This window comes from Furipterus horrens, unplaced genomic scaffold, assembly GCF_987537825.1.
Source record: "Furipterus horrens unplaced genomic scaffold, mFurHor1.1.pri manual_scaffold_3, whole genome shotgun sequence".
NCBI lineage: Eukaryota > Metazoa > Chordata > Mammalia > Chiroptera > Furipteridae > Furipterus > Furipterus horrens.
This window is the reverse complement of record NW_028327173.1, coordinates 1008266-1033499: the sequence shown is the minus strand read 5'-3', so window position 1 is coordinate 1033499 and position 25234 is coordinate 1008266. Positions and strand designations below refer to the sequence as shown.

At 66.5% G+C, this 25234-nt stretch overlaps 1 protein-coding gene across 1 annotated transcript; it reads left to right on the top strand.

The window, feature by feature from the left end:
- Positions 1–19747: 19747 nt before the first annotated feature.
- PEX10 (peroxisomal biogenesis factor 10) lies at positions 19748–24286 on the top strand. The gene is made up of 6 exons (XM_090268476.1): positions 19748–19930; positions 20681–20761; positions 21079–21452; positions 22688–22863; positions 22985–23120; positions 24148–24286. Exons 1-6 carry the CDS (start codon positions 19819–19821, stop codon positions 24214–24216), a joined length of 948 nt encoding a protein of 315 aa, XP_090124602.1. The 5' UTR covers positions 19748–19818; the 3' UTR covers positions 24217–24286.
- Positions 24287–25234: the final 948 nt, after the last annotated feature.

Here is a 25234-nt window from a genome sequence, read left to right as displayed (position 1 = left end):
CCCTGCGATGACCGGGTCAGAACTGGCAGGCAGGCAGGTGACCGGCCCAAGGTCCCCCAGCCACTAAGGGGAGTGAGGGAGGTGAGGCTGGAAGCCTCCTGGGGCCTCCCTGCGGGACCAAGCAGAGGGGACACTTCAGAGACTTGGCCCCCAAGTCCCCTCTGCCTTCCCGTCTTCCGGGGTCAGTGGCTCAGTCACCCATGGGCCATCCACGGAGCCTGTCACAGCCGCTGCTCCTCTCACCGTCCCAGCTGCCGTCCCACGAGCCCCTCAGAGCTCCACAGGATCTCAGGAGCCCCCTACGCCAGCCAGGACTGGGTGTGTGTGCATGGCTGTGCCCAGGTGCTGGTGCATGCCCACGTGTGCCGGGTGTCCATGAGTGTGCCCGTGTGTGCACCAGAGTCCGTGAGTGCCGGGTCCAGGGGGTGTGGGAGATGATGACGTGGGTGCTGACGCTGCGGACGCAGGTCAGTGGGGCGCTGAGGGACCTTTCCCTCACCGTCCGTCCGTCCGTCTGGGCTGAGTGCATGGCGCTGCCCAGCCTCCCTGGGTCCAGCTTGTTCGCCACCAGCCCAGCCGCCTGGAGCCCTGCCCCCCCAGCTCCACCTGCCAGGTTCTGACGCACAGCAGGAGCTGAGAAAAAGGTGTGAAGAGTCTGCTCTGATCTGTGGGGGTGGGGACCCCTGAATCCATGCAGTTGGCTGCGGGGAGCAGGAAGGAGTGTAAAGAAGGCAGGAAGGAGAGCAGTGGGGAGCAGGATGGGGCCCGGTGCCCGGTGCGCGCGCACACACCACACACACACACACACACACACACACACACACACAGAGCAGGGCCCGGGGGTCAGAAGAGCCCCCAGCTGGACACAGTCCCTAGGAGCCAGTGCCAGGTACCCCACGGGCCTGGGCCCCTCTCCACAACGCAGGCTGAGCAGCTCCGCTGGGCTGAGTGGTCAAGCAGCCTCCCTTGTCCCTCTGTGCTGGGCAGCAGAAGGGACAAAAGCTCTGCTCCCGGCTGGCTGGCTGCCGCTGCTGGGGACGCCTCCCAGGAGCCCCTCCTCCTCCTCGTGCGAGGCTGCAAGGCTGCGGGACTGTTACACAACAGACCTAAGAATAATCCGAGGGCGGGCGGTGCAAGGGAGCTGGGCGCCCTGCCTCCTGGGACCCCCCAGGGTGGGGTGAGCGGTGGGGCCCACGGCACACAGGCCCTGCTCCTGCCTGGGCCTGGAGCAGCTGGAGGCCAGAGGGGTACCCAGGGACAGCCCCCCCAGCGCCTGGAAGACTGTTCTGCTGAGTCCTGACTTCCGCACCCCCCCCCAACTCCTGGCTCCCAGGGGTGGGCCTGGTGGCTGGGAGTGGCAGGCAGAACCCCAGAAGGTCCTGGGCCATCTGTGACCAGTGGCCCCAGGGGTCAAAAGTCCTGGCTGGGCCTTCAATGGCCGGAGAGCAGGCAGCCACAGAAGAGGGGCTTTCAGTGGGCCTGGTGCCTGCGCCCCCAGTGGCTGCGTGGACAAGAGCGGGGGAGGGGACGGCGGGCCCGGCAGTAACAGGAGTGCGGCTGGCAGCCCACCCCTCGCCTTGCCCCCACCCCCAGCAGGTGGCAGGCAGCCTGTGTCTCCCTTCAGGGGTGTAGACTGCGGGGCAGGCGTGATAGTTTTCAGCTAATGAAGTACCCTGTTAGGCACAGAGTAACAGAATATATACAAATTGGCCCACAGCTCTTTATCTATTGCAGACATTAAAAATTAAAATCCAGTTACAACCGTATTGTCAGGCCTGGCTGCTGCCGCTTACACCGGCAATCCGAGTGGGGCGGGGTTATGTAACCTGAACTCTGCTGCGGAGCCTGAGGGCCTCCTGCCCCTCACAGCCCCCCTGGAGGGTCCCACCCGCAAGACCCTCTGGCCCCTGGGGATCCCACAGACCTGCCGGCACCAGCAGAGGGGGGATCCTGCCTGCTCACACACAGAAGGGACCCCTGCCACCCTCTGGGACATCATGCCCGCACCCCAGCTGCTCTGAGGGCGGCTGGGTGACAGCATGGCCCCTGCAGACCCCACTCCAGTCTCATGCTCACTGCTCACCTGGGCTGGGCCCCGGGCCAGGGTGTCAAGGCCACCAGACTGACGCCCTGGGAAGCCCTAGCTGCACAGCCAGCTCTCACTTCCTGAGGGCAGGGCAGAGGCCAGGCCAGGGCCACCAGCAGCTGGGACTTGGGGAGGGGGCCATGGGGACCCTTCGGGCACAGGTGCCAACCACACACACTCCACCTGCTGCACGCCTGCCTCTGCCACCCTTTCTGGAACCCCAGGCCCCCACACACAGGGCCACACAGAGGACGTGGTTGGTACAGATGGATACGACGGATGGGGGCTGCTGAGAGTCTTTGGGGTTCATTTTTTTCTGTTATTTCAGGCAAGGGCTAAGGCCCAGAGTCATACAAACTGTCTGTGTCCCCACCAGCCAGGAGAGGTGACAATGACCTCTGACCTGCCCCTCTCCCAGTCCCACCGTTCCCGAACTCCCCTCTGGCTGCAGCTCTCTGATTGAGCCTGTGGGCTCAGTGGGTTCCCTGTGACAGAGCATTTGGGCGCCAGGCCCGGGTGCCAGGGCAGCTGAGTGTCACCTCTCAGACATCAGGGCATAAAGGACGAGGGAACACAAACCAGGTTTGCTCTCATGGGTGAAAGGTATGGAAGGTCACAGGACAAAGGCCAGCCCCAGGGAGCATCAGCGGTCCCTGTCCACCTCGGGCGTCACTGAGCAGGACGGAGCAGAGGGGAGGAGAGGGCACAGGGCCTCCCGTTTCCACGGTGTCTGCCCTCCGCCTGCTCCAGAAGGGCCCCTGTGCCCTCAAGGATGCGCAGGGCAGCAGGAAGCTGCGCCCCCTCCCACCAGCACCCTGCAGAGCCCCTCACACCCCGAGGGCTGGTGCTGCGGGAGGCAGGCCCAGGCCGGCGGCTGCCACGTGTCCACCCAGCACCTCCCTGCAGACCCAGACGGCTGTGCCCCTTACGCACCACCCACACCCAGCCCGGGGGACGAGGCGTCCCGTCCTGGGCTCAGCGGGGCTCGGCCTCAGCACAGTCACAGCCCGTGAAAGACCCAGCCTCCACCAGGGAAGAAGAGTTGGCAGAGGCCGGCCCCCAGGTCCCTCAGCCCGCACCCGCGGCCTCCCAAAGCGCCCGGGACCGCTCGCCTGCCTGCAACCCCACACCCACGCGCCTGCCGCCCTCCGAGGTCCGGGCCCTCCCCTTCGGGTCTGCACCTCCGAAGCAGCTCAGCCCACCTGCGGGCCCAGGCAGCCGGGCGGAAGGGGAGCAGCGCGCGCCCCCTCCCCGACCCGCCGCCCGCCGCCTGCCCGGGGCAGCGGCGCCCCCGCGCGTCCACGAGCCCGGGCGCAGCAACAGGAGCGGCGCGGCACCTACTGTGCTTCCGCGGGGCGGCTCCCGCGTCCATTGTCTCCGCGGTGGTGGTGGTGGCGGCGGCGGCGGCGGCGGGGCCGGTGGGGTGGGGGCGTTGTCAGCCGCTGGCCTCGGGCTTGGGCTTCGACTCCCGCTCCTACTCAGGCGGCATCGCCCGCGGCTCGGGTGGCCCGCGGCGGGCTGTGCGGTGCGGGCTCCGGCGCGCTGACACTGCGCCCGTGCAGGCGCCGCGCGGAGAGCGCTGTCACTCGTGCCGCCCGCACCACACCCCCTGCCCGCCCCACGCGGGGAGGGGGCCCGGGGCGCGGGCTCGGCGGCGGGTGCAGAGCTGGGGCACGGAGCACAGAGCGGGGCGCAGAGCCCCAGGCATCGGCCCCGGGGCGCAGAGCGCACGGTGGGGCTCGAAAGTCTACCCAGCACCCGCCACGACCAAAGTATTTTTCCAGCAAATATGCTCCCGCGGCTTCCCTGTTGCCCCACTTCCCCCTCTGCCCCGCTCTGCGGGGCCCCAAGCCGCGATTGGGAAGAGGGCGTGGCCGAGAACCCTTCCCCATCCCAAGGCTGGGCACCGGTGGAGCAGGTGGCACTCCCACCCACCGCCACTGCTGTGGCTAGGACCCCTGCCCACAGGTACCTGGAGCCGGTGGGGGAGGGGCAGCAGCCCAGCTGAGCACAGGCATCCCTGCTGTTTAGCCAGTGAGACCCCATGCAGACGTGCAGATGGTCCGCAGCCGGGGCTGGCCCCTGCCTCCCCTGAAACTAGTCCCTGCACCAGTCCCCCTCCTGCTGCTCCCGGTTCTGGAGGGCCCCCAAGGCAGCCGTAGGGACAGGCCCTGGATTCTGCATCCCCTCCTTCCGGGGAGCCCCCTCCCCTCCCCCCTTCCACTGCGGCGGAGGAGAGCAGCATGCACGGGTCTGGAGGCGAAGACCCCACTTCTGGCCCTGGGCTGGGGACGTGACAGGAGAGCTCCCTGCAGACCCACAGGCGACCTCCGCCAAGCCCCTCCCCTCTCTGGGCCACCCTTCACCCAGGTGTGAAACCTGCTGATATCTCAGGTCTTTCCAGGTCGCTGCAGCCCAGAGAGGTCCCTGACTCCCCAATCCACACAGCAGACTTCTCGGCTGTGCTCTAGATCCCAAGGCAGATCTCAGGATGCTACCCAGATCATGAGCTGACCCAGGGGAGGCGGCATTTGGGCAGCTGCTGGACCTCCAAGCTCCCGAGACTCCCTGCCTTCCAGGTGCACCAGCCAAGGGCCACGCCCGGCTCCCAGCTCTGTGCTGCCGTGGGTTTGGGATGCTCTGCCCAGCCGAAGCCGGGATGACTTGGGCAGTTCTGCTCGGGGTAGCATCGGGCATGTCCATCGGGCTGCCAGCTGGTGGTGAAGACCCCACTATTATCACTGTGAGGGCCTGTCAGAGCCATGTGGCAATCAGGGCAGCCCCTCCTGCCCACCCAGGACCACCGTGGAGGCCAAGCAGGGCCCCTCAGGCTGCTTCCTGGCTTCCTCTCCTGGAAGCTGTGTCCACCCGCCTGAGGCCAGGGCAGGGCCACCCACACCTCACTCCTCCCCACCCCCACCCAGAGGGCATGGGCTGGCCCAGGACCCCCAGGTGAGTGAGAAGGTGGACACACGTCAGACGGGTGGGGACGGAGACACCCAGAAACGAGCAAGGAGGCCTAATGGGGTGAGTGGACGGTGGATAAAGTGAAGGTGCCTCTGGCAGGTGCTCAGGGCCGGCAGGAGCCAGCTGGGCCAGGGCAGGACCCCAGCTCAGAGGGCCCGTGACATTCTGTGGTCACACGGCTTCAGGGGCGTCCCAGCAGGCGCCTCCTCTGTATGTCCCCGTCCCCAGACTTCCTCAGGGACAGTCCCGAGCACCCTCCCATCCGTTCCTGCCTGACAGTCGGCCAGTGGGGAAACTTCCTGGGGACCCGGGTGGGCAATACCCCAACCTTGCCCACTGCAGGCAGCAGGGGGATCCTTGCTCAGAGATGGAGATGCCAGGCCTGGGGGCAGGGCTGTCTGACACAGTGACATTCCAGGAGCCCTTGGAGATGCAGGCTCTGGAAAGAGCATCCTCTGTGCCCAGGAGATGTGGCCAAGAGCCGAAGGCCCAGAGACAGAGACAGAGACCGAGGGCAACCCTGAGACAGAGAAGCCTGGCTCTCCTCCAGCACGAAGCCAGAACTGAAATGCAAATTAGAAACCACGAAAGAAGCCTCCTTTCTGAGCCAGAGACTCCAGGAATCCAGGAGGCCCGCAGGAACGTCTGGGCGGGCCAGCCTGCTGTGGGGTGAGGGGCACCTGCCCGAGGCCTGTGCTGTGCAGGTACACCCACCACACCCACCAGTGGGGGCGACGTCAGCAGCCAGGCAGACAGCCTGCCCGGCAGCCCACCGCTGCCCACCTCGGAGCCACGCCAGGCCTTAGCCTCAGCCGCGCTCTGGGTCTGAGCCTCGTTCTGATGCTCCCGCCCGCGGCGCAGGGACACAAGCCCGAGCAGTCTGCTCCTGACTCCACAGGCTCAGGGACACCAGGCTCTCCCACCATGAGACATCAGACCCCTCAGCCTGGCACCCAGGGGGACCCACCCATTGGCACATTCCCTCCTGCCTAGTTTCCAAGGCCTGGAGCGAGGTGCCTCCTCCAGGAAGCCTTCTCTGGTTCCTCCCCCCTCTCACACTCCTCTCCTCTGAGACTGTGTGGCACCCAGGGCCTGAGCCACAGGACTTCACTCACGATGTCACACGGGCCTTGTCCTCATGCCCAGTCAGTGCTGCCCAGCAAGATCACGAGGTCCCTGCAGGCACCATGCCCCCTACTTCCCACACACCTGCCGGACCAGCTTCAGGTGGCCTCAGTCAGAGGGACCCCCAGCCCATGTGCCCTGGGACTGTCCCCGTGGGCAGCCCTGGTGAGAACCCAGCTCAGAACCTCCTGCTGCCCGAGGTCACCAGGGAGGACACACAGGTCCGGAGACGCGCACAGAGGCAGTGACAGGCACAGCAGGGACCGCGGGCACACAGGCGCTGAATCAATAGTCTAATTGGGTGAATGTGCAATCTCAACTCGCTAAATTTAGAAAGTGTGTTTCATTTCTCACGAGCATCTGCTCTTAAGACGTTTCGTTCTCAGCGAACCCAAGACAACGTGCGGAACCCGCTCTCAGCTCCTGCTTCCCACACAGAGCCCGAGCCCGGGGCAGCCTGGGGCAGCCGAGCAGCCGCGCACCTCTGGTGGGCACAGGAAAAGAGGCGAGTGACCGGGCCCCTGGCCCTGAGACCAGAGGAGGGGCCAAAGGGCCAAAGGTCTCCATAGCCCCTGCTGGCCTTAGGAGCCCTGGATTCCCGAGACCCCTTTTTCTTTGGCAGGGAAACAGGCATTTCATTGAGGCCTGGCAGGACAGGGTGGGGCCGCTGAGCTGGGTCCGGCCTGAGAGGGCCCAGTCACGGCCAAATCGATTACAGCCATCTACCCACGGGCCAGAGCCTCAGCCCCTCTGGGCCCCTGGGTGAGGCGGAAATGATCGAAGCCCTGCGAGTGTGTGAACAGCTGGGCCCCCCAGGGCAAACCCACAGGCCTCAAGTCCTGGAACCGTCAGGGGAGGTACCCACGGGATGGGGGCTTCCCCGGCCTGAATGACTATCACACGTGGCAGCAGGGACGGGGCCCCCATCCTGAATGACTATCACACGTGGCAGCAGGGACGGGCCCACTGGGTCCCAGAGCGGGGACCACCCGCAAGGCTCTGCCCCGGGAGCCTGGCGCTTCTCTGGGTGGGGCTTTCTGGAGGAAAACGGTTACCACCGTCTCCCAAGACCGCGGACTCAAACTGGCTGGCAGACCTTCCGGCCGCCTGTTAGAACTGATCTAAACCAGGAGCCACGGGCGTAACGTGAGCCCAGAGGCACCCCGGGAGCTCACTGGGACCTGCCACCTGATCTGCTCAGAGCTGCTGTGTTCATTCAGAGAGGCGAGGGCGGCCCTCCCTGCCCAGGCCCCCTCAAGAAAGGAGCCCAAAGCTGCCATGGTGCAGGGAGTGCGGTGCTTCCCCAGATCACCCCAAAGGGTCCACGTGTTCCGCTGGCCCTGCTCCCACCGGGCTGGGCAGGCGGCCGAGGGCAGGGTTCCAGCCGGCTCCCCGTGCCTGCGGCTCTGCGCTGGGGGCGGAGAGCGGCGGGCAGCAGCTTCAAAGGGCTCCGCGCCTAGCGGAAACCTCCCGAGGCCCAGCCTGAGATGCGGCTCGCGAGCCTTTCCTGCCGCGTTATTTATAACCGGAGCGCTCAGAAGTTTCCTAGCCGCTCGGTGTCTGCCACGCTGCTTCATCCCCTGGTGAGTGAGGCAGCCAAGAAGAATCAGGCCCCAGAAGCAAGGCAGAGGTCAGAGAGGAAACCAGGCACCTCCGGCCCCAGGCTGGGCTCAGCAGGGTGGAGAGGAGGGGCCCGCAGGCCCAGGGAACGCGGGGCATCGCGCTTCTCTCTCAGTTTGCTGTATTTTCAACGCAAGTCCTCTGAGTTGGTCTTGCTTTCATGGCCAAGAGAAAAAAGCAAGCCAGGCTGACACCGAGGTCCCAGAGGGGACATGAGCACGCTGTGATGTGGGAAAGCCCCAGGGTCCGCACGTCCTGCCCTGTGGACACATGCCTGCCACCCCTTCCACATGGCCCAGTGCTGCAGCCACCGAGGCCCCTCCAGCCCCAGCTGCGTGAGGACACAGTCCCACCCCCCAGCCCTGCGGGGACAGGATGCCTGAGCCAGCCCGGCTGTCTCAGTAGTCCCCGCCATGTGGCATCCATCCAGAGGGGCCCCCAGGAGGACCTGTCAGCCTGCAGAGGCCGGGAGACCCAGGTGGGCAACCACCTTGCTCGGAGCCCCAGCAGCCCCACCGCGACCCTGCCATCTCCGGTCCTTGGTCAGCCGGGTCCAGCACTGTGTCCCACCCTCGCCCGCCCGCAACATCCTGGCTCCTCACTGGTCCTGCCCAGGCTGGGCCTTCGCTTCACCAGCAAAGCAGAAATCCTGCGGTGTGAGCTCGATTTGGTGGCCGACCATCTCTGAGCAGAGGCCAGGCAGGGCGCAGCCCACGGCAGACCCGTCAGCACCCCAGGCTCAGCGGCCAGGGTGGGCTATGGCAGGGCAGGGCGGCCCGGCCTGCAGCTCACAGGCCTGGCCGTGCCCTGCGGTAATGGGGAGGCAGATCCCGAGGCCTCCCGTCTCCGCTCCGTCTGCGCACTGGGAGGAGAAAGAAGGCTGCTGCTGGGATCCCCACAGAGGGGGGAGATGCCTCTGCCACCCCTCTCCTGCCTGACCTGTGGGAACTGCACCTCCCCGTCTGCCCAGGGAATCTACCCCAACAGTTCCCCAAGACGGTGTGCACCCCCAGGGTGTCTCCTGGCAGCAGGCGGGCCCCCACCACCCAGCTCCTGTGGAATGTCCCTCTGTAGTTCCCCTTGGGGTGCACGCCACCTGGGGGCCATGGACACCCTGATGCCGCAGGGCCCAGCACCTCCCAGAGGCAAGACCCCAGGCAGCCTCCAAAGCCCCGTGGTGGGGCAGGCTGGGGCCTGGGGTGACCAATGGCCACTCTGAGGGGCTGGGACCTCCCTCCCTGGAGGGCACACCCTCCGTGTCTGTCCATCGCAGCCCACAGGGCCAGCCCCGATCGGCCCATCCAGCACCCATGACCCCAGCAGCTCCTCAGGGTGGGTGCTTGCAGATCCTGGCAGGGGCGCTGTCCGGACCAGGGAGGGACCCAGCCAGGGGCAGCCCAGGCCATCACCACACCCAGCGTGGGCCCCTGGTGTCCCAGGGCTGCGGACGAGGCTGGCCGTGCCCATGCCAATGTTGGGAGTCTGCGTGCCAGGCCCCCAGCTCGTGCACGGCAGCGCCTCCCGCAGCGCCCTCACCCTGCAGACCCGGGCAGCTCATCTGCCTCCCCCCTCCCCTGAACCCTGGAACGGGGGTCAAGTAGCTCTGACAGATAGAGAACGGGGGCTGCTGGGGGCGCCTGGGTCTGTCCTTGCTGTCTACACCCCAGCCCAGCAGCTGCTGGTCTCACCGGGCCGAGGGGCGAGGGGCCAGCGGCCGGGGCCAGAGCGAGGTCAGCAGTTCCCCAGGACCCCCAGGCCACGCTCGCTGCCTAGTCTGCAACATGCTGCCACGCACGCCCCACGATGGCTGGTGATCGCGAGTCTCAGTGCCGTTGACACAGAGTGGGCCCGGGGGATGTCACTTGGCCCTGTGTGAGCCGCCTGACCTGGGCTGCACGGCCCGAGAGGCGAGGCCCCAAGACAGACCCCAGGTCCACACTTCCTGGGCCCCACTGTGACCTCCACCCTCACACTCACCTGGGCCTGCCGCTCAGGGACAGAGCTGGCATCAGCCAGGGAGGTGCGGCAGCTCTCAGGAGCCCAGACAGACTTCAGCCCAAAACAGGGAGGCACCTGCTGACCGTCAGGAGGTGACCGTCGGGGGGTGACCGTCCCCAGGCCACATTGGCCTGCTTCACAGGCTTTGGGCCTGTCCCCGTTGGCCGGGACACCTCCCATTGGTCAGCAGTGCTGTCTCTGGGAGCCTTCCAGGAGGACCCCGAGGGCCAGAGCAGGTGCTGCGATCCCTGCCCTCAGTCCAACGCCTGCAAAGGACCTGGCCAGACATCCGCAACAGCCACCCAGTCATGGGCCTGGACAGGAGCACGGGAGGGGCAGCAAGGGTGGGCCCCTCTCCTCGCACCATCGCCCCGGGATCCAGCCACCACCCCAACCCAGGACCGCAGGCCCCCCCAAGGGCTCCACAGCCCCCCTGCCCCGTCCCAGCCCCCCCTTCCCCTGGGTGTTTCTTCCCTGCTGAGCTGACAAGCAGGACCCCAGAGCCTGGGCAGGGAGCTGCAAGGCTCTGAGCAGCCATTGCCCTGGGGCTGCAGAGGCCCGTTCCGACGCACCTGGGGAACGTGGGAGGGACAAGCCTGGGCCCGCTGCGCGGCACAGGGGCGTGGGGAGTGTGAGCATGCATGCACACGCACGGACCCATGCGGAAGCCGCGTGCACACCTGCACATGCTCACTCCCACCACGCTGCCCTGGGGGGCTGCCGCCAAGCGAGTGGCAGGGGCCCCCCAGGAAGAGCAGGCACATGTGTGCACACACCCCCCGCAAGGCAGGCTTGTCCTCATGCTCACGGAGCCCACGCTGGCCAGCTGGGTCCCACGCAGACCCCTGCAATACGTGCACCTCACCCCAGTGCCCCCCGTTTGACCCCTCCCTCCCCCTCCAGGACAGCTGAGTCAGGGGCCCCTGAGCTGCTGTGACCCGCAGGGGGCGCAGAAGGAAGCCCCTGCCCCCCACTCTGTACACACGCCAGCGGCCACAGGCGGGTGGAGGGCCCCGCAGCCCAGAGCTGCACTCCCTGGGCTCGGCCACACGGGCGGCTCCAGTGGCCCCCAGGCTGGACGCCAGAGCCCGCCCCGCACTGGGACACCCTGCCCTCTGACAGCGCCCAGGCACCAGGCCCAACACCCGCAGAGAAGAAGTCACTCTCGAGATGCCCCACCAGCCCGAGCCTCGCATGCCCACCGCTCTCACAGAGGGCGCCTCCCGAGTCAGGGGCTGGCAGGCCGGGGCCAGCGGACAGACGCGCACGGCACACGGCAGCGGGCCTCGGCCCGGCCCGCCACGTGGACGCTCAGGGCAGAACGCAGCCAGTTGTTCTGGGCCAGAGAGGACAGCCCGCGCCCCAGACACTACGTAATTCTTCCACGTGGGCTGGTCTACCTGGCCGGACGTGCAGCCAATTACGCAGCAGGAGCGAGACCAGCCCAGAGCGGACGGCGCGGGGAGGAGCCTGCGCGCCTGGGGGAGGGGCGCCGCCGGGCACCCACCCCTCACACTGGCCACGCCCACCCGTGCGTGGGTACGCCTGTGCGATTCCAAGTGTCGGAAGTGGACATGCGGCCGGCGAATGTCAGGTAGCAGGAGTCAGACTAGCGGTGACTCCTAGGGTTTGAGGGGACGCCCCAGGGAGGGGCAGGCAGGACGTCCTCCCTCCTGGCCTGGGCAGTGGCCACACGACCTTCTCCAGCCGCGTGCCCCATGCGTTTCACCGCACGCGCCGTACTGTCCCGTCTCGTAGAGCTGAGAGGGGAGAGCGCCGCCAGACCAGCATGCCTGACCGTAAGAGGCCACAGGACGGAGAGACGGCGCAGCGAGGACCAGGCCCGGAGAGGCCAGGCGCCTCCTCAGGACGCACAGCCAGAGCAGCAAGGCGTGCTGGGGACCCCCGAGTCGACCGAGGGATCCGGGGGTCTAACCGAGCTCCACGGCACAGGAGGGGAGCTGGTGGCCCCAGAGCTCTCCTCCTAATCAGCGTGTCTGTTCTGCGTCCCCCCACTGGGGACACGGTGCAGGGTCCCCACAGCAGCCCGCCGGGTCTGCAGCTCAGTGGGGGCCTGAACCCGGAGCCCCAGCGTCGTCTGCCCGAGAGCCTCACTCACCCACAGGCAGAGCATTGATGCGCAGGAAGGTCCATGCGCTCTCCAGGCGGGGCCCGGGGTCCCCGGGCGGGGGGGCCATGGTGGAGGGATCCAGGGTTCTCCTGGGGCAGGGCGGCAGGGCCGAGGGGGACGGGCCGGCTGTCAGCAGGAGGCTGGAGGAGGCTGCTCTGAGGTTCCTCTGCCCCCAGGACCTCCGTGTTCCCCTCCAGGACGGGGTCTGCAGCTCATGACACCTAGAGACCGGGGGGCAAGAGGGGGCGTGAGGTCTGTGGGTAACAAGGGCTCCTGCACCCCGCGGTGATCGTTTCTCTGTGCTGGGACCGCTTCCTCTCAGAGACGCTGCCGGCCCTTCTGCTGAGGTGGGCTGGAAGCACTGGCCAGGTCTGGGCCCCATGGGGGCCCCACGGCCTGGGGGTGCCTGGGCCCCTCCTCAGCCCGCAGGTCCCACTCACTCCCAGGCCCAAGGGCTTGGCCCACGTAGCCACCACTCGGCCTGTGCAGTGAACAGAGGCCACCTTCTGCCCCTTGACCGTTGGATCAGGCTGCAAACCCCCAACTCTCCCCACGACCCCAAGTGGGCCCCAGGCTCTGCCCGGCCTCCTCACGGTCTCCCCGGGACTCAGTCCCACCCCAAGCTCTGACTGGGGCCCGCTCCTGCTTGGACCACCCCCCTCCTCCTTCTCTCCTTCCCCCCCCAAGTCGGCCTGCTGCCCGGCCCTCCTCGGTACCTGCCGCTCCCCCTCTGGACTTCCTCCTGGGCCACAGAGAGACTGCAGAGGCCGTGGGGGGAGCCCAGGGCCTGCCCAGGAGAGAGCGTCCGGTACCTGGTCTGACCCAGGCCCTCCTGACCCCCGGAGCAAAACACAGTGACACCCACCGCCCAGGGCCCCTCTCAGCAGCCCCACCTGCGAGCCTCCTCAAGCCCAGACCCCTCAGGCCGTCCCCCAAGAAAGGACCCCTCGGCCGTCTTGCCCTGCCTCCGCCCACCCCTCCAGGGCAGCGGCAGGCTAGACCAGGCCACCGCAGAGCGGGCAGCGGGCAGCCCCCAGTGGGCGCCCAGGACTCACGGGACTCCTCAGCCCGTCACAGGCCCACCCTCTTCTCCCGGGTCCCCTCGCCCACGGCCCCGCTCCGGGCTCACCGACATGCAGGGGGTCTCCCCACCCAGGCTCCCTCCCGAGGCCGGTGCTGGCTCCAGCCGCCGTCCTGGCCGCCGCTGCCGGCTTCCGGGCGCAGTGGGAGCCCAGGCGCCGTGTCCAGACACGCCTGCGAGCGCCGGCCGGGCGTGGGGCTCTGGCGAGGCTGGCGCAGTCGCGCCGAATTAGGCAACAGCACCGGCACAAGCCGAGGCGAGGCCGCTGAGGACCGCGAGGTCAGCCGTGGGCGTGGGCCTGGCCCTTGCCTCCTGGCCCTGCCCCTCCAGCCACAACGGGCCCCCTTCCGGTGCCCTCACTTCCAGCCAGGCCAGCCCCCTACAGCTTCGGGGCCGGTGGGAGCAGAGCTGGGGGGCCTGCAGGTCGGAGGGGCCCTGCTGATCACACGTGGGGCCTGCTCCTTCTCTCCCTGGACGCGCTGGCTGCTCCCGACACCCACCGTGCCCCCGGCTGGGCCCCACAGCCGCCGAGGGAGCACCGGGGGGGCCCCGGGCAGGCCCTGGCCTGCTCCCAGACGTCCTCCCTCCTGCCCCCACCTCTGTGTCAGCGCCCAGGAAGCGGAGCTGCCACACCCACCACTGGCATCCCCTGGCTCTGCAAGACCCCGGGGCCCCAGCCTCTGGAGGGGAAAAGGGCTAGTGGGGCGCCCTCTCCCTACCAGAAAGCCTACCCTCTAAAGGCAGAAAGGCCCAGAGCTGGCAAGACCCCACCCACCCACCCACACACCACCACCCTCTGGGACATGGCCAGCTCTCCCCTAACTCCAATGGACTCTTCCTAGACTCACTGCCCAGTGTCCCCCTGGGGTCCACCCTGGGCTGGACACCTGGCCCGAGGCTCCGAGGGCTAACACTGCCTGTCCCCCAGCCTCTGCCTCATCCTGGGGCCCAGCATCCGGGTCCCCCAGCCCTGCCCATGCCCAGTGAGGGCTGCCGGAGGAGGCCCCTCTTCAGGCAGCCCCGCACTGCCCCACGCTCCCCAGGTTGGGAGTGGGGACCAAGGAGGGGGAGTGCCAGCTGGCGACACAGAGTCAGGCTGGGCAGCCCACGGCTGTGCTACCCCCCCCCCCGCCCCCGCCACTGCCCAGGAGCCTCTGCCTCCCCCGCCCCAGGCCTGGCGGACAAGAAGGGCAAGAAGGAAGGCCGGCCGTGCGGCTGCCACCCCAAGCTGGTCCCGCTGGGCAGGTGGACACGACCCTGAAGAGGTTCTGTCCTTCTTGGATGAGGCAAGCCTGTCACTGAAGAAACAAAGTGACAGCAGAAGGCAGGATCTGTCCCCAAGGGCAAAATGCAGGCTTAGGTTAAATTCAGTATTTTGGAGACGGCTGCTCACGCCTGTGGGCTGATGGTTCTCAAACGTGCAAAGGATCTTTCTCATGAGAGCCTGGCGGCAGGCACCTGATATAATGAAATGCGTCAACATTTGCAAAGTCTGCCCAATTCACCAAACCTGTATTTTTCAGGGGATCCAAAGCCACACGCAGGACCCACCGGAAGCGGGAAAGAGCGAGGTGCGTGTTGACCACGCGACCGTGGGTGGCGCTGAGGCTCCGGCTCCCCCACGGCGGCCACCTGGCAGAAGCCACCGTTTGTTCGACAGCTTACAGAAGAAATCCCTGGGATCCTAAAAGCCAGCGCTCCGGGAAAGAGCCGCCGGTGTTAGAGATTTGCAACAATGTAAAACTGTTGCTCTTCTCACTGAAACTTTGTTTCGGAGAAAATAGTTACTTTCATACACTGTGATTTATAGCAACGTGTAGCAAGTTGACTGTTGTTATTTTTAATGACAGGTCAATAAATATTTTTACAGGATTGGCTTTAATCTCTAACGTGGTAAGTAGTAAGTGACTCAGGCGGGTTCTGGTCAGGACGTGGCAGCCGGCGCCCTGGGCGCAGGCCCGCGGGTGGCAGGAGCCGGCTGCACTGTGTGCACCCTCCCGTGGTGGCCGAGCGCAGGCTCTGACTGCAGGATCCGGAGCTCAGAGCCAGGGGCCGCGGGGGCCACACCCCGCGCGTCCATGACAGATGCAGCCACACCAGGGCAGGCGCACAGATGACAGCCTTCGTTTAGCAGACAGTTGGTCTGTTTTATGCAACTGGATTAGTTTGACTTAATTTCAATCGGGCTGTTTAACAACCAGCTCACACAGCTGCTGGTGACCTCACAGCCAGCTCCGGAGCTGGCATGAGTGGCTCCATCGTCCCCACTGGGCGTGACATGCCTGACAAAACCACTGGGGTCCCAACGATGGTCAGACAGAGCGGAGAGGGGTCGGAGGCCAACGCATTAGTGCGCTGCTAGTGTCGATAATAAATAATGACTTTAAACCATGGTGCAGTCTGAAAACCACCAAAGCAAACGAGGTGTGCTGAAGGCGTCCCTGAGGCCGGTGGGGGCGGGGGGGCAGCACTCCATCACCTGATGCCCTAACCGTTCAAGAGTGGGCCTGGCCTGTGAGCTTTGTGTCCAAGGCCCGGAGACGATGGGAAGGCAGGGGGCAGGGTGCCTCTGGGTCAGAACCCAATCTGAGGCCCACCTCTACAGAGCCAAGAAGCTTCCTCTCTGAGCCTCGGTTTCCTCATGGTCCCAGGCGAGCTGGACCCAGAAGGGAGCACACCAGGACTCATCATGATTGAGATACCAAAGGTGAAAGATAAAGACAGAGTCCTGGGGAAAGCAAGAGAGAGGTGGAGAGTTGCCTACAGGGGGTGCCTATAGGACTATCAGCTGATTTCTCCAAAGAAACTTTGCAGGCAGGAAGGGACTGGCAAGCAGTATTCAAGGTGATGAAAGGCAACCTGCAACCAGGATTACTCTACCTAGCAAGGCTATCACTTAGAATGGAAGGGCAGATGGAGTGCTTCCCAGACAAGGTAAAGCTACAGGAGCTCATCATCACCAAGCCATTATTATATGAAATGTCAAAGGGACAAAAGAAGATCAAAACTATGAACACTAAAATGACAACAAACTCACAACTATCAACAACTGAATCTAAAAAATGAAAAAATCCAACTAAGCAAACCAGAACAGGAACAGAATCATAGGTATGGGGATCACACGGAGGGTTATCAGCTGGGAGGGGAAGGGGGAGAAATGGGGAAATGGTGCAGGGATTGAGAAGCATAATCGGTTGGTACACAACAGACAGGGGGGAGTTAAGAATAATGTAGGAAAGAGTGAAGCCAAAGAACTTATATGCACGACCCATGGATATGAACTAAGAGGGGTGGGATTGCTGGGGGAAGGGGGTGCTGGGCGGAGGGGAGCAAAAGGGGAAATAATTGGGACAACTGTAACAGCATAATCAATAAAATATACTTTAAAAACACACACACACACACACACACACACAAAAGCTCCACAAGCCCAGAAAGGATAGAGCCAACCCCCAGCCTCACAGAGGACCAGCGCAAAGCCGCAGTGGAAGCTGGCCCCAGTGCTCCCAGGTCATGAGGCCGAGGGCCGTGCAGGACCTCACCACACCCCCGTCACCTCAGACTTTGAGAAGCTCTGTGTCCATGGTGGGTGTATCGGGAGGGGGAAGAGCAAGAAGGAGGTCCGGGCGTCCTGGGGTCTCCCTTAGCCTCCATTTGGCAGATACGGAAACTGAGGCCCAGGGAAGGTAAAGACCCTCCCTAGCCCATACCCCAGGAGGTCTGGCTCCAGGCCCCCACTCAGCATTAGGGGGTCACTGTGCTGACAGTGCCCCTTCGGGAGGGTGTCTCCAGGGGGCCTCCAGCACATTGCACCTCACCCCCTGGCAAACTGGCTGCACTCCCTGTAGCCCCATCCAGGAAGGGCCCCCAGGCCAAGGGCCCGACCTCCTTGTGCCCTCCAATGCCAGCGTCCGGAATGGGTGCTGCTCCCCTGGGCTGGAGGGAGAGGAGCAGGTAGGTGAGCTGGCCAGCTGCCTCGATGCCCCTGCCCAGCCGATGGCCTTGCTCAGGCCTCCCTCCCGGCTTAGTGCCCACCCGTCCTCCATTTTCAGACAGACCTGGGTGTCGCCGCACCTGCTGTGGACAGGCACAGCCTCCTGAGCTTAGACCACTTAGCTCTGCCACACGGATGGGCCCCCTCCCTTCCCGGGTCCCCCAGCCCGGCTCTGCTCCGGGTAGAAGCACCATTCTCCCAGGAACCTGCCTTCCGGTCCTGGCCAGCACAGGACACGCAGCCCCGGAATTGCCCGCCATCCCTTCCCAGACCAGCCTAGGCCCCAGGCCCCAGGCGGCCCTGCCCTGGGCCAGCCCTCACCCCGCTGAACAAGCAAGCCCCTGACCAGGCACTGCTTGGCAGCTGCTGTGTGGCCTCCCTACCGCCCGGCCCAGGGACGCCCCTGCGTCTCACAGGCAGGAGTCCACTGCCCACCTGCACCCACCTTCACCTCCCTCCACCCCCATGCAACCACCCAGCCTCCAGGGCCGGGGTGCCATTCTCCGGGTTCATTTGAGTGAGCAGTGAGCCCTGTACCGTGAGGTCGGAGCCAGGTCCCCTGTCCAGGCTACTCTGCTGTGGGGGTGTGGGGGGGGACCGGCCATGGCGGGAGGCGGGGGAGCACTGGGCTGGACCCCATCAGCCACCTGTGCCCGACATCCACACAGCAGCGCCCCGCCCTGCCCTCATCCAGCATGGGGCCCGCGGCTGAAGTCACAGAAGTCACGGGGGCCTGTGCCGCTGAGATAAGGGAATGACTTTGGCCGCCCTGAGGCTGCCCTTTGGGATATTGACTTTAAGCTGTTTATTAAGAAACAAATGACTCAGAAAGAACCTTTGGCCATCCCCCCTTTCCTGCCCAAGAGACGCAGACAGAGAAACGTGCTTCAGGAAGGGGGCCTGGGCGGAACCCCCCCCGCATCTGCACCCTTGCTCTGCCAGAGGACCCCAGGCCCGTTACCGAGGTGCCGCCGTGTGTCCCACTGGCTCTGAGCTGCCTGGCAAGGAACTCCCTTCCCGCGTGTTTGGCGCGTCCTCAGCTTCCCCAGAATCACCCACCCAGGGACCCCGCCCCCACCCCGCTCTCCTCTGTCCAAAAATGTCTGGTGTGCCCAGCGCCGCCTCACTGTCTTTGGGGTTGTCATGCTTATGTGAGATCCCGCGTGCGTGGACTAAAATCCGACTTTCTCTGGTTAATCCGCCTTAGTTTGAATATTGGCCCAGCTAGAACTTAGAAGGTGGGCGGAAGTGTCGCTGTCAGCACTCACTGAGGTCTGGCAGTGACAAGGAGCGCTCTCCCGCTCTGGCGACAGCCCATCCCAGAATCGTGGGACCTGAGAGCTTGGCAGCCCACGGGGCTCCAGGTCATGGTCACCGGGGGTCACCAGGGGAGGGGAGAGCCGATTGATTGATGGGCAGGAGCTTCCGGCCCGCACCTCCCACCCTGACTTTTCTCTGAAACCCACCGTCAGTCAGTCCCCGCAGCCGCGTCCCCACCTTTGCACCGAGGCCTGGTGAGCGGTCACTCTGCTCTGTCTGTGGTTCTGATCCAGGTTCCCACCTGGAGGGGTAACGCGCTCCCCATCTCCGAAAGCCCTGCCGCTAACCTGGTGGCGCAGACGAGCCGATGGCGACACCTGCTGGCCGTCCTGGGGCTCCGCAGCGCCAGCGAGGGCGCTGAGGCCATCGGACGCGCGTGGGGGTGTAGGCGGGGGAGCTGTCCCAGGACCGACCCGCAGAGAACAAGGCACTTGGGACACCAGCTCTGGCCTGGCCCCAGACGGGCGGGACGCGCCCAGGGCAGGCCCCGCGCCCCCGGCCGTCACCCCGAGGAAGGCCGCACACCAGCTCCAAGCGTGCCTGGGTGCCAGGTGCCAAGGGCACGGCGTCCGTCGGGGCGAGCCCGCAGTCTGGGCGCCTCTGGGGCCAGGAAGGGTCTATGGGTTTCAGACCAACCGAGAGTCGGCCGGAAACTCGTGAGGCCAGTGTCTCCACGCGGGCCCGCCTTCCCCCGACACCCACCCCAAGGGTCTGCCCGCGCCGCCGACCGACGCAGCAGGCGGCCTCTGCGCCCGGGAAGTGGGGTGGACAGGCAGGGGCGCGGCTCCCGAGAGGCGCAGGGGCAGGAGAGGCCGCGAGAGCAGCCAGGCGGGGCCCCCACCCGCCCTGAGCCGGTCCCCACAGCCTGGCGCTGTGCCGCGGGGCCGGGCCGGGCTGCGGTTCTTCCCACGGAAGAGCCTCGGAGATGCGAGATCAGAGCAGAGCTGAGGCCGGGCGCTGCAGCCAGTCCTGCCCCGTGGCCTCCCGGCCCAGGTCGTGGGGCGCCTGGCTCCCCAGCTGCCCCCACCCACTTTCCCCCAAGCAAGCCCAGCGCGGGGCGCTCCGCGCTGCAAGCTAAGCCGGCCCGGGGCGCCCTGCCCTCCCGCCGCACACCACCTCTTCTCCCGCTTCCCTTCCCCCAGGCTCCCCGACGCGCTGTGGCCCGAGGCTGCGCCCTGGGCCCTCCCGGCCCTGCCCCCTCCGGGCCACAGCCTTGGCACGTCTCCCCGGCCTCCGCGGGACCGGGGCCTCCGTGGTGGGCAGAGAGGCAGGGCGGGGTCAGGGGTATGAGCTTGCGGCCCCGCCCCTCTCGTCGCCCAATCCGACCTCACGGTCGCCCTCAAGGCCCCGCCCCTTACGCCGCGCGGCCCCGCCCCACTCAGCGCCCAATGCGAGCCCGCGGCCGCGTCTGTGCCCCCGCCGCGCCGGCCGGGCCCCGCGAGCAGTGACGCGCAAGGCGTGCGCCGCCGTCAGGGGCTGCCGGGGTCCCCGCGGCCATGGCTCCCGCGGCCGCCAGCGCTCCCGAGGTGGTTCGCGCGGCTCAGAAGGATGACTACTACCGCGGCGGGCTGCGGGGCGCGGCGGGCAGCGCCCTGCACAGCCTGGCGGGTGAGGCCGCGCGGGCGGGCCCCGTGGGTGGGCGCGCCGGAGCCGGTGGGAGACCCAGGCGCGCCCGCAGGGGAGCTCCCCGAGTGCGCGGCCGGCAGAGGGGCCGGCGCAGGAGGACGATCTGGGCCGGGGGTGGTCCAGGGCGCCACGCCGCGAGGTGGACGGACGAGCCCCCAGACCCGGGGCCGTTTGGCCGGGGCCTGCGCTGAAGGAAGGAGCGAGGGCCGCGGGCGGCCGGGGCCGGGTGTTGAGAGAGGCTGGGGGCGGGGAAGCCCCGCGACGGCCGCTGAAGCAGCCCGGGGCTGGGGCACTGTCGGAGCCAGGGCCGCGTCTGTCCTACTCAACACCTGGGCGCAGCGGCAGGGGCCGCCGTCGGCGCTGTGCGAGTACTGCCGCGCTCACTCGGGCCGTCTCTACACGGTGGGACTCGGCATGCCCGGTCTCGCAGATCGGGACGCTGGGGCTCCTGAGGTCCCAGCCGGCAGGGCGGGGAGCTGGGACAGGGGCCGGACAGCGGTCCTGCCTGTGCGCTCCTTGTGGCCCGGGTGAGTCCCGAAGGGGCAGATGGGCTGCGGGTGGGCAGATCCTCGGGCGGCTCCGTGGCCCGGGAAAGGCAGGCGCAGATGCAGCGGTGAGACGCACCAGCGGCCGGGGCAGGAGGTGCCCTTGGGACCGGCTGGGCTCCCAGCCGCGGGCTCCGGGCCTGGCCGCGGCCCGCCCGCACAGTAACTCTGCTGCTCCTGCTCCCAGGCGCGAAGAAGTGGCTGGAGTGGAGGAAAGAGCTGGAGCTGCTGGCTGATGTCGCCTACTTCGGCCTCACCACACTTGCAGGTAGCGCCCCCGGGGGCCCTTGGGGCCGGGGCGCCCAAAGCCGGCGCCGAGGCCAGAGGCCAGCGGGAAAGGAGGGGACCCCGACACCCTGCCCTAGAGGAGAGGCCAGGCCCAGAGCCCCGGGCGGGGCCTCTGCGCGCTCTGACGGTCGCTCACCTGCCATGTCTGTGTCCTTCTTGTGGCTGAACCCTGTGGCCCAACGGGGGCCCTGGCACTGAGCCCCAACACAGGCCACGAAGGCCGTGGCGGGGCGTCCCCCTTGACCAGAAGGGCAGTGTCCGCCCCAGCCTCTCCCGTGGATGTCCCCCGCCCCGCAGGCTACCAGACCCTCGGGGAGGAGTACGTCGGCATTGTGCAGGTGGACCCGTCCCGCAGCCGCGTGCCCTCGCTGCTGCGCCGTGGCGTGCTGGTGGCGCTGCACGCTGTGCTGCCCTACCTGGTGGACAAGGCCCTGCTCCACCTGGAGCACGAGCTGCAGGCCGAGGCCGACGGCGCGCGGGCCCGGTCGGGAGCCAGGCGCTGGCTGCGCCGCCGCGCGGCGGCCCTCACGGAGCCGCAGAGGAGGGCGCTGCTGCGGGCCGCGCTGCTGTTCCGCCAGGGCCTGGGCTGCCTCCAGCGCCTGCACATCGCCTGGTTCTACATGCACGGCGCCTTCTACCACCTGGCCAAGAGGCTCACCGGGGTCACCTACGTGAGTGCGGGCGCTGCCGGGCCAGCGCCGTCCTGGCCCGTCTGCGTCGGGTGGGCTTTTCGGGGCCCAGACCCTCAGCGGCCTTTCGTTGGTTCACATTTGGCTTAAAAAACCAAACACGAAGCTCGGTTTCCACACACCCCGAGGGTAGGGCGCGTCTGTCTTCCGGAGCCAGTGTGCAGGCCGCCCTGGGTGCCCGGCCCTGCGCCCTGCTGTCTCCTCTGGGCACAGCCCTGACACAGGGTCAGGTGTAAGGGCGTCTTCCTGTCAGTGGCCGCACAATGACCGTGTGCGCCCCGCTGCTGCCAGCCCCTGCTAGTCCCCGTGGCCGTGCCCGCCACTCCGCTAGACGCCACTCACGCCTTGTCCAGTTCCTTTGCTCCCCTCGGCCTGCCAGCCCACCAGAGGGTCTCCAGGTTGTCTCCTGTGTTGCTCGGAGCATGACGTCCCCCTTCATGAGAGCCCTTCCTGCCTGTCCTGGGCACCTGGGCCTCCCCGATCAGTCCTATCTCAGCCCTTAATGTGCTCGTCACCCTTCTGTGTGTGGCTGAGCCTGGGGGCACATGGCTCCGCCCAGAGGGCTCTGCCCTCTCCCGGGGCATCCAGGCCTGCCGTGGGCTCTTCTCTGCGCAGGTACCAGGGCCTGGCAGACTTGGCTGCCCCAGCCCCAGCCAAGGGAGGGAGACGGGTGGCCATGGCCAGAAGTTATCCTCATCACTAGCTGCAGGAGAGGCTGGCACATGGTGTCAACTGCAAGCAGGGACCTTCATTGCCGCAGCAGGCAGCTGGATGGCAGCAAGTCCCACGTGCTTTTCCTCTTGCCCGCTGGGTGCTCCTTCTCACGCTGCTTTGCTGGGTCCCTACCTCTGAGCTGGCGATCCCTGAATGTCCCCACCCCCTCAAACCCTCCCCTGCCTCCAGCACCACGTGCACACTTCTAGCTCCAGGCACGTCTTCGTGGCCCATCGCTTTGCTCCTGTCAGGATCGAGTCCTGAGCTGTCCGGCAGTGTCGTCGTCCATGTCGTGCCCCCCCCCCCCCCCCGTGCAGAGCTCAGGCCCCAGGAGGCACTCCTGCCCCCTCGCTTAGCTGGGAGGCCCTTGGTCATCCTGTGTCCCGTCTGTGCACCCAGAGGCCAGGGCTGGGCCTCCTTTGATGGGGCACTCGAGTGCTGGAGGAGGCGGGCCGTCCGGGCTGTCTGCTCTGCCCGCTGACCGTGCCCGGGGTCCTTCACAGCTCCGCCTCCGCCGCCCGCCTGCAGAGGAGCCGAGGGCCTTGGCGAGCTACGGGCTGCTGGGGCTGGTCTCCCTGCTGCACTTGCTGCTGACCGTGGGCTTGCAGCTATACGGCTTCCGGCAGAGGCAACGCGCCCGGCGGGAGTGGAAGCTGCACCGCGGCCTGTCTCACCGCAGGTGTGCAGAGCGGGCACCCGGGCGCGGGGTCTCGGCTCGGACATGCTGCTGGCCTGTGGGGGCCAAGCACCCCCACACTCAGCAAGGACTTGAGGCTCCACCCCCCCTGCCGTCCTCACAGGAGCCACCAGGAAGAGAGAGCAGCGTCCAGAAACTCCGTGTGCACCCTGTGCCTAGAGGAACGCAGGCACTCCACAGCCACGCCCTGTGGCCACCTGTTCTGCTGGGAGTGCATCACCCAGTGGTGTGACACCAAGGTCAGCTGCCACGGTTCTGGGACACGGGCTCCCAGGCAGGTGTGCGGGACCGGCTAGTGGGCTGCCACGGCCAGCAGCCTGCCTCTGAGCCCTCGTGTCGCGGGTGGTGGGGCAGGTGGCTGTAAGAGCCCCCAGAGAAGCCAGGTGCGGGGCCCCATCAGGAGTCAAGGCGCGGTTGCCATGTGTGTGTGTAGGTGCTCTGCCAGAAGCCAGCTGGAGTTGCCCTGGCATCTGAGCGTCCATTCTGGGGAGGCCCCAGCCCGCCTGCACATGCTGAACCCTCCGCCTGGACAGGCGCCCGCCAGGACCTCCCCTGTGGGAGCACGTAGGACACAGACGCCTGCCCTGGCCCTTAAGAGACTGCAGGGACAAGGGCGCACTGAGCCAGGCGGTCAGTACGGGATGCCTGTCATCCATGCTGACTCCAGGGAGGGGTCTGGTCCTGAGCCCCCACACACCTCTGCTGGCAAGCTTAGCTGAACCCAGCCTCTCTGGGGATGGGTGTGGGGGCACCCAGGCGCGGCAGGGAAACCTCGTTGACCCATGCACAGGCTGCTCTGGGTCCCTGTCCCTGGTTTGTGGGCCCTAATGGGTGCCTGGCAGGCAAGGGGCCGACCTTTCAGGGCTGGAGGGAAACAGGCCTGGTTTCAGCCAGTGGCCTCAAAGGTAGGACCACTGGGCCTAAGGAGATGGGACAGAGGACAGGCATGTTCATCCCAGAACTTCCTGAGAGGCTCAGGCTGTCTGAGAGACCTCGTGGGCATCTTGGCACAGCAGTCAGTGGCGGCGGCCCAGCCCTCAGCCACCCCATCCCCGCATGGTCTTCTCGGCTGGGCCCGTCCCCAACTCCTTCTCCCAACGCCCAGGGTCCAGGCCTCCCCTCCAGGTTTGCGACTTTAAGAAATGCCAGCCACTTCCCATTTCACACTGAACACAGGACACGGCGTGTCACTGAGATGCCACTGGGGGTGGGCCCACAGTGGTCTCGCAGGGGACACAACCCATGTGACCTCTCCCTCCCCCACAGACGGAGTGTCCCCTGTGTAGGGACAAGTTCCTGCCCCAGAAGCTTGTCTATCTGCGGCACTTCCGGTGACCAGGCGACGAGCAACCCAGGAGCAAGCTCAGTGCCTTCATGTTGACCTGACATGCGCAGAAGCCGTAACATTCTCTAGTTTTGTCCTGTTGTCCCGTGAGACACTGTGTCAGCGGCCCAGGGTGGAAGCCGGGTGGGGCCCGGCGGCACAGCAGCTCATTCCCTGGCTGCACCGACTGCGGAAGCAGCTGCGACCCTCACCCTCTCTCCAGTGAGAAAAGGTGCCAACGCCCAGCGGATGGCCCGGGCTCGGCCTAAAGCAGCACGTGCTGAGTGAGCGAGGGTGGCACTGCTTTCGGGGCTGCGACCCGTCCACCAGCCCCCCGGCCCCCTGCCCCGGCCCAGCTGCTGGGTGGCCAGGCACGCCCCTCACAGAACTAGTGAGGCCGCTCTGTCCCCTCCTGAAGCGCTCGGCACGTACCTGTCAGTGTCCCGCCTAGGAAGTAGTCTGGTCCTGGGCCTTCCAAACGCTGGGGGTCTCCCCCGGCCCAGGCCCCTGGTGGGGCCGGGCCAGCTGGAGAGAGAACTTTTCTCTTCCTAACACCTCAACCCACAAGCTGCCTCCCAGAGGCTGGCAGGTGGAAAGGTGTCACCTGTGTGTCCAGCCTACTTCCTGCCACGTTTTTGTTATTTTCAGTTTGGAACTTTTTAAAAAACTGGTTCCAGAGGCAGGACCTGGCCATAGGCATCATTAAGAACAAATTCCACGGAAGTGTCAGCGCATTAAGGATGCCACACAGGCGGAGTGACAATCAGATGTCTCGGGGTGGTGTGACGTGCCCTCGCCAGGCCCTAGGGTCCGCTGGACGCCCCTGCCAGAGTGCCCGCGCAGACCTCCTCACAGTGGGACAGCAGTCACCCAGCATCCGACGACCCCGTCCTCCTCGGTGACCACGGTCCACTGCAGAGACTGGCCCCCGTGACCCTGGGCCAGACTGAGGAGCAGGCCTGCAGGCGAGCGGGGACCAGGTGGGCCTCCACGGGTCCCGAAACCCTTCCACTCCGAGCAAGGGCACAT

What these genes read in the sequence shown, in the direction of transcription:
- PEX10 (XM_090268476.1), top strand. Translation starts at nt 19,819, where the DNA reads ATGGCTCCCGCGGCCGCCAGCGCTCCCGAGGTGGTTCGCGCGGCTCAG. An exon ending in GGCTCACCGGGGTCACCTAC is followed by an intron (nt 21,453 to 22,687) that starts GTGAGTGCGGGC and finishes GGTCCTTCACAG; the next exon opens with CTCCGCCTCCGCCGCCCGCC. An exon ending in CCCAGTGGTGTGACACCAAG is followed by an intron (nt 23,121 to 24,147) that starts GTCAGCTGCCAC and finishes CCTCCCCCACAG; the next exon opens with ACGGAGTGTCCCCTGTGTAG.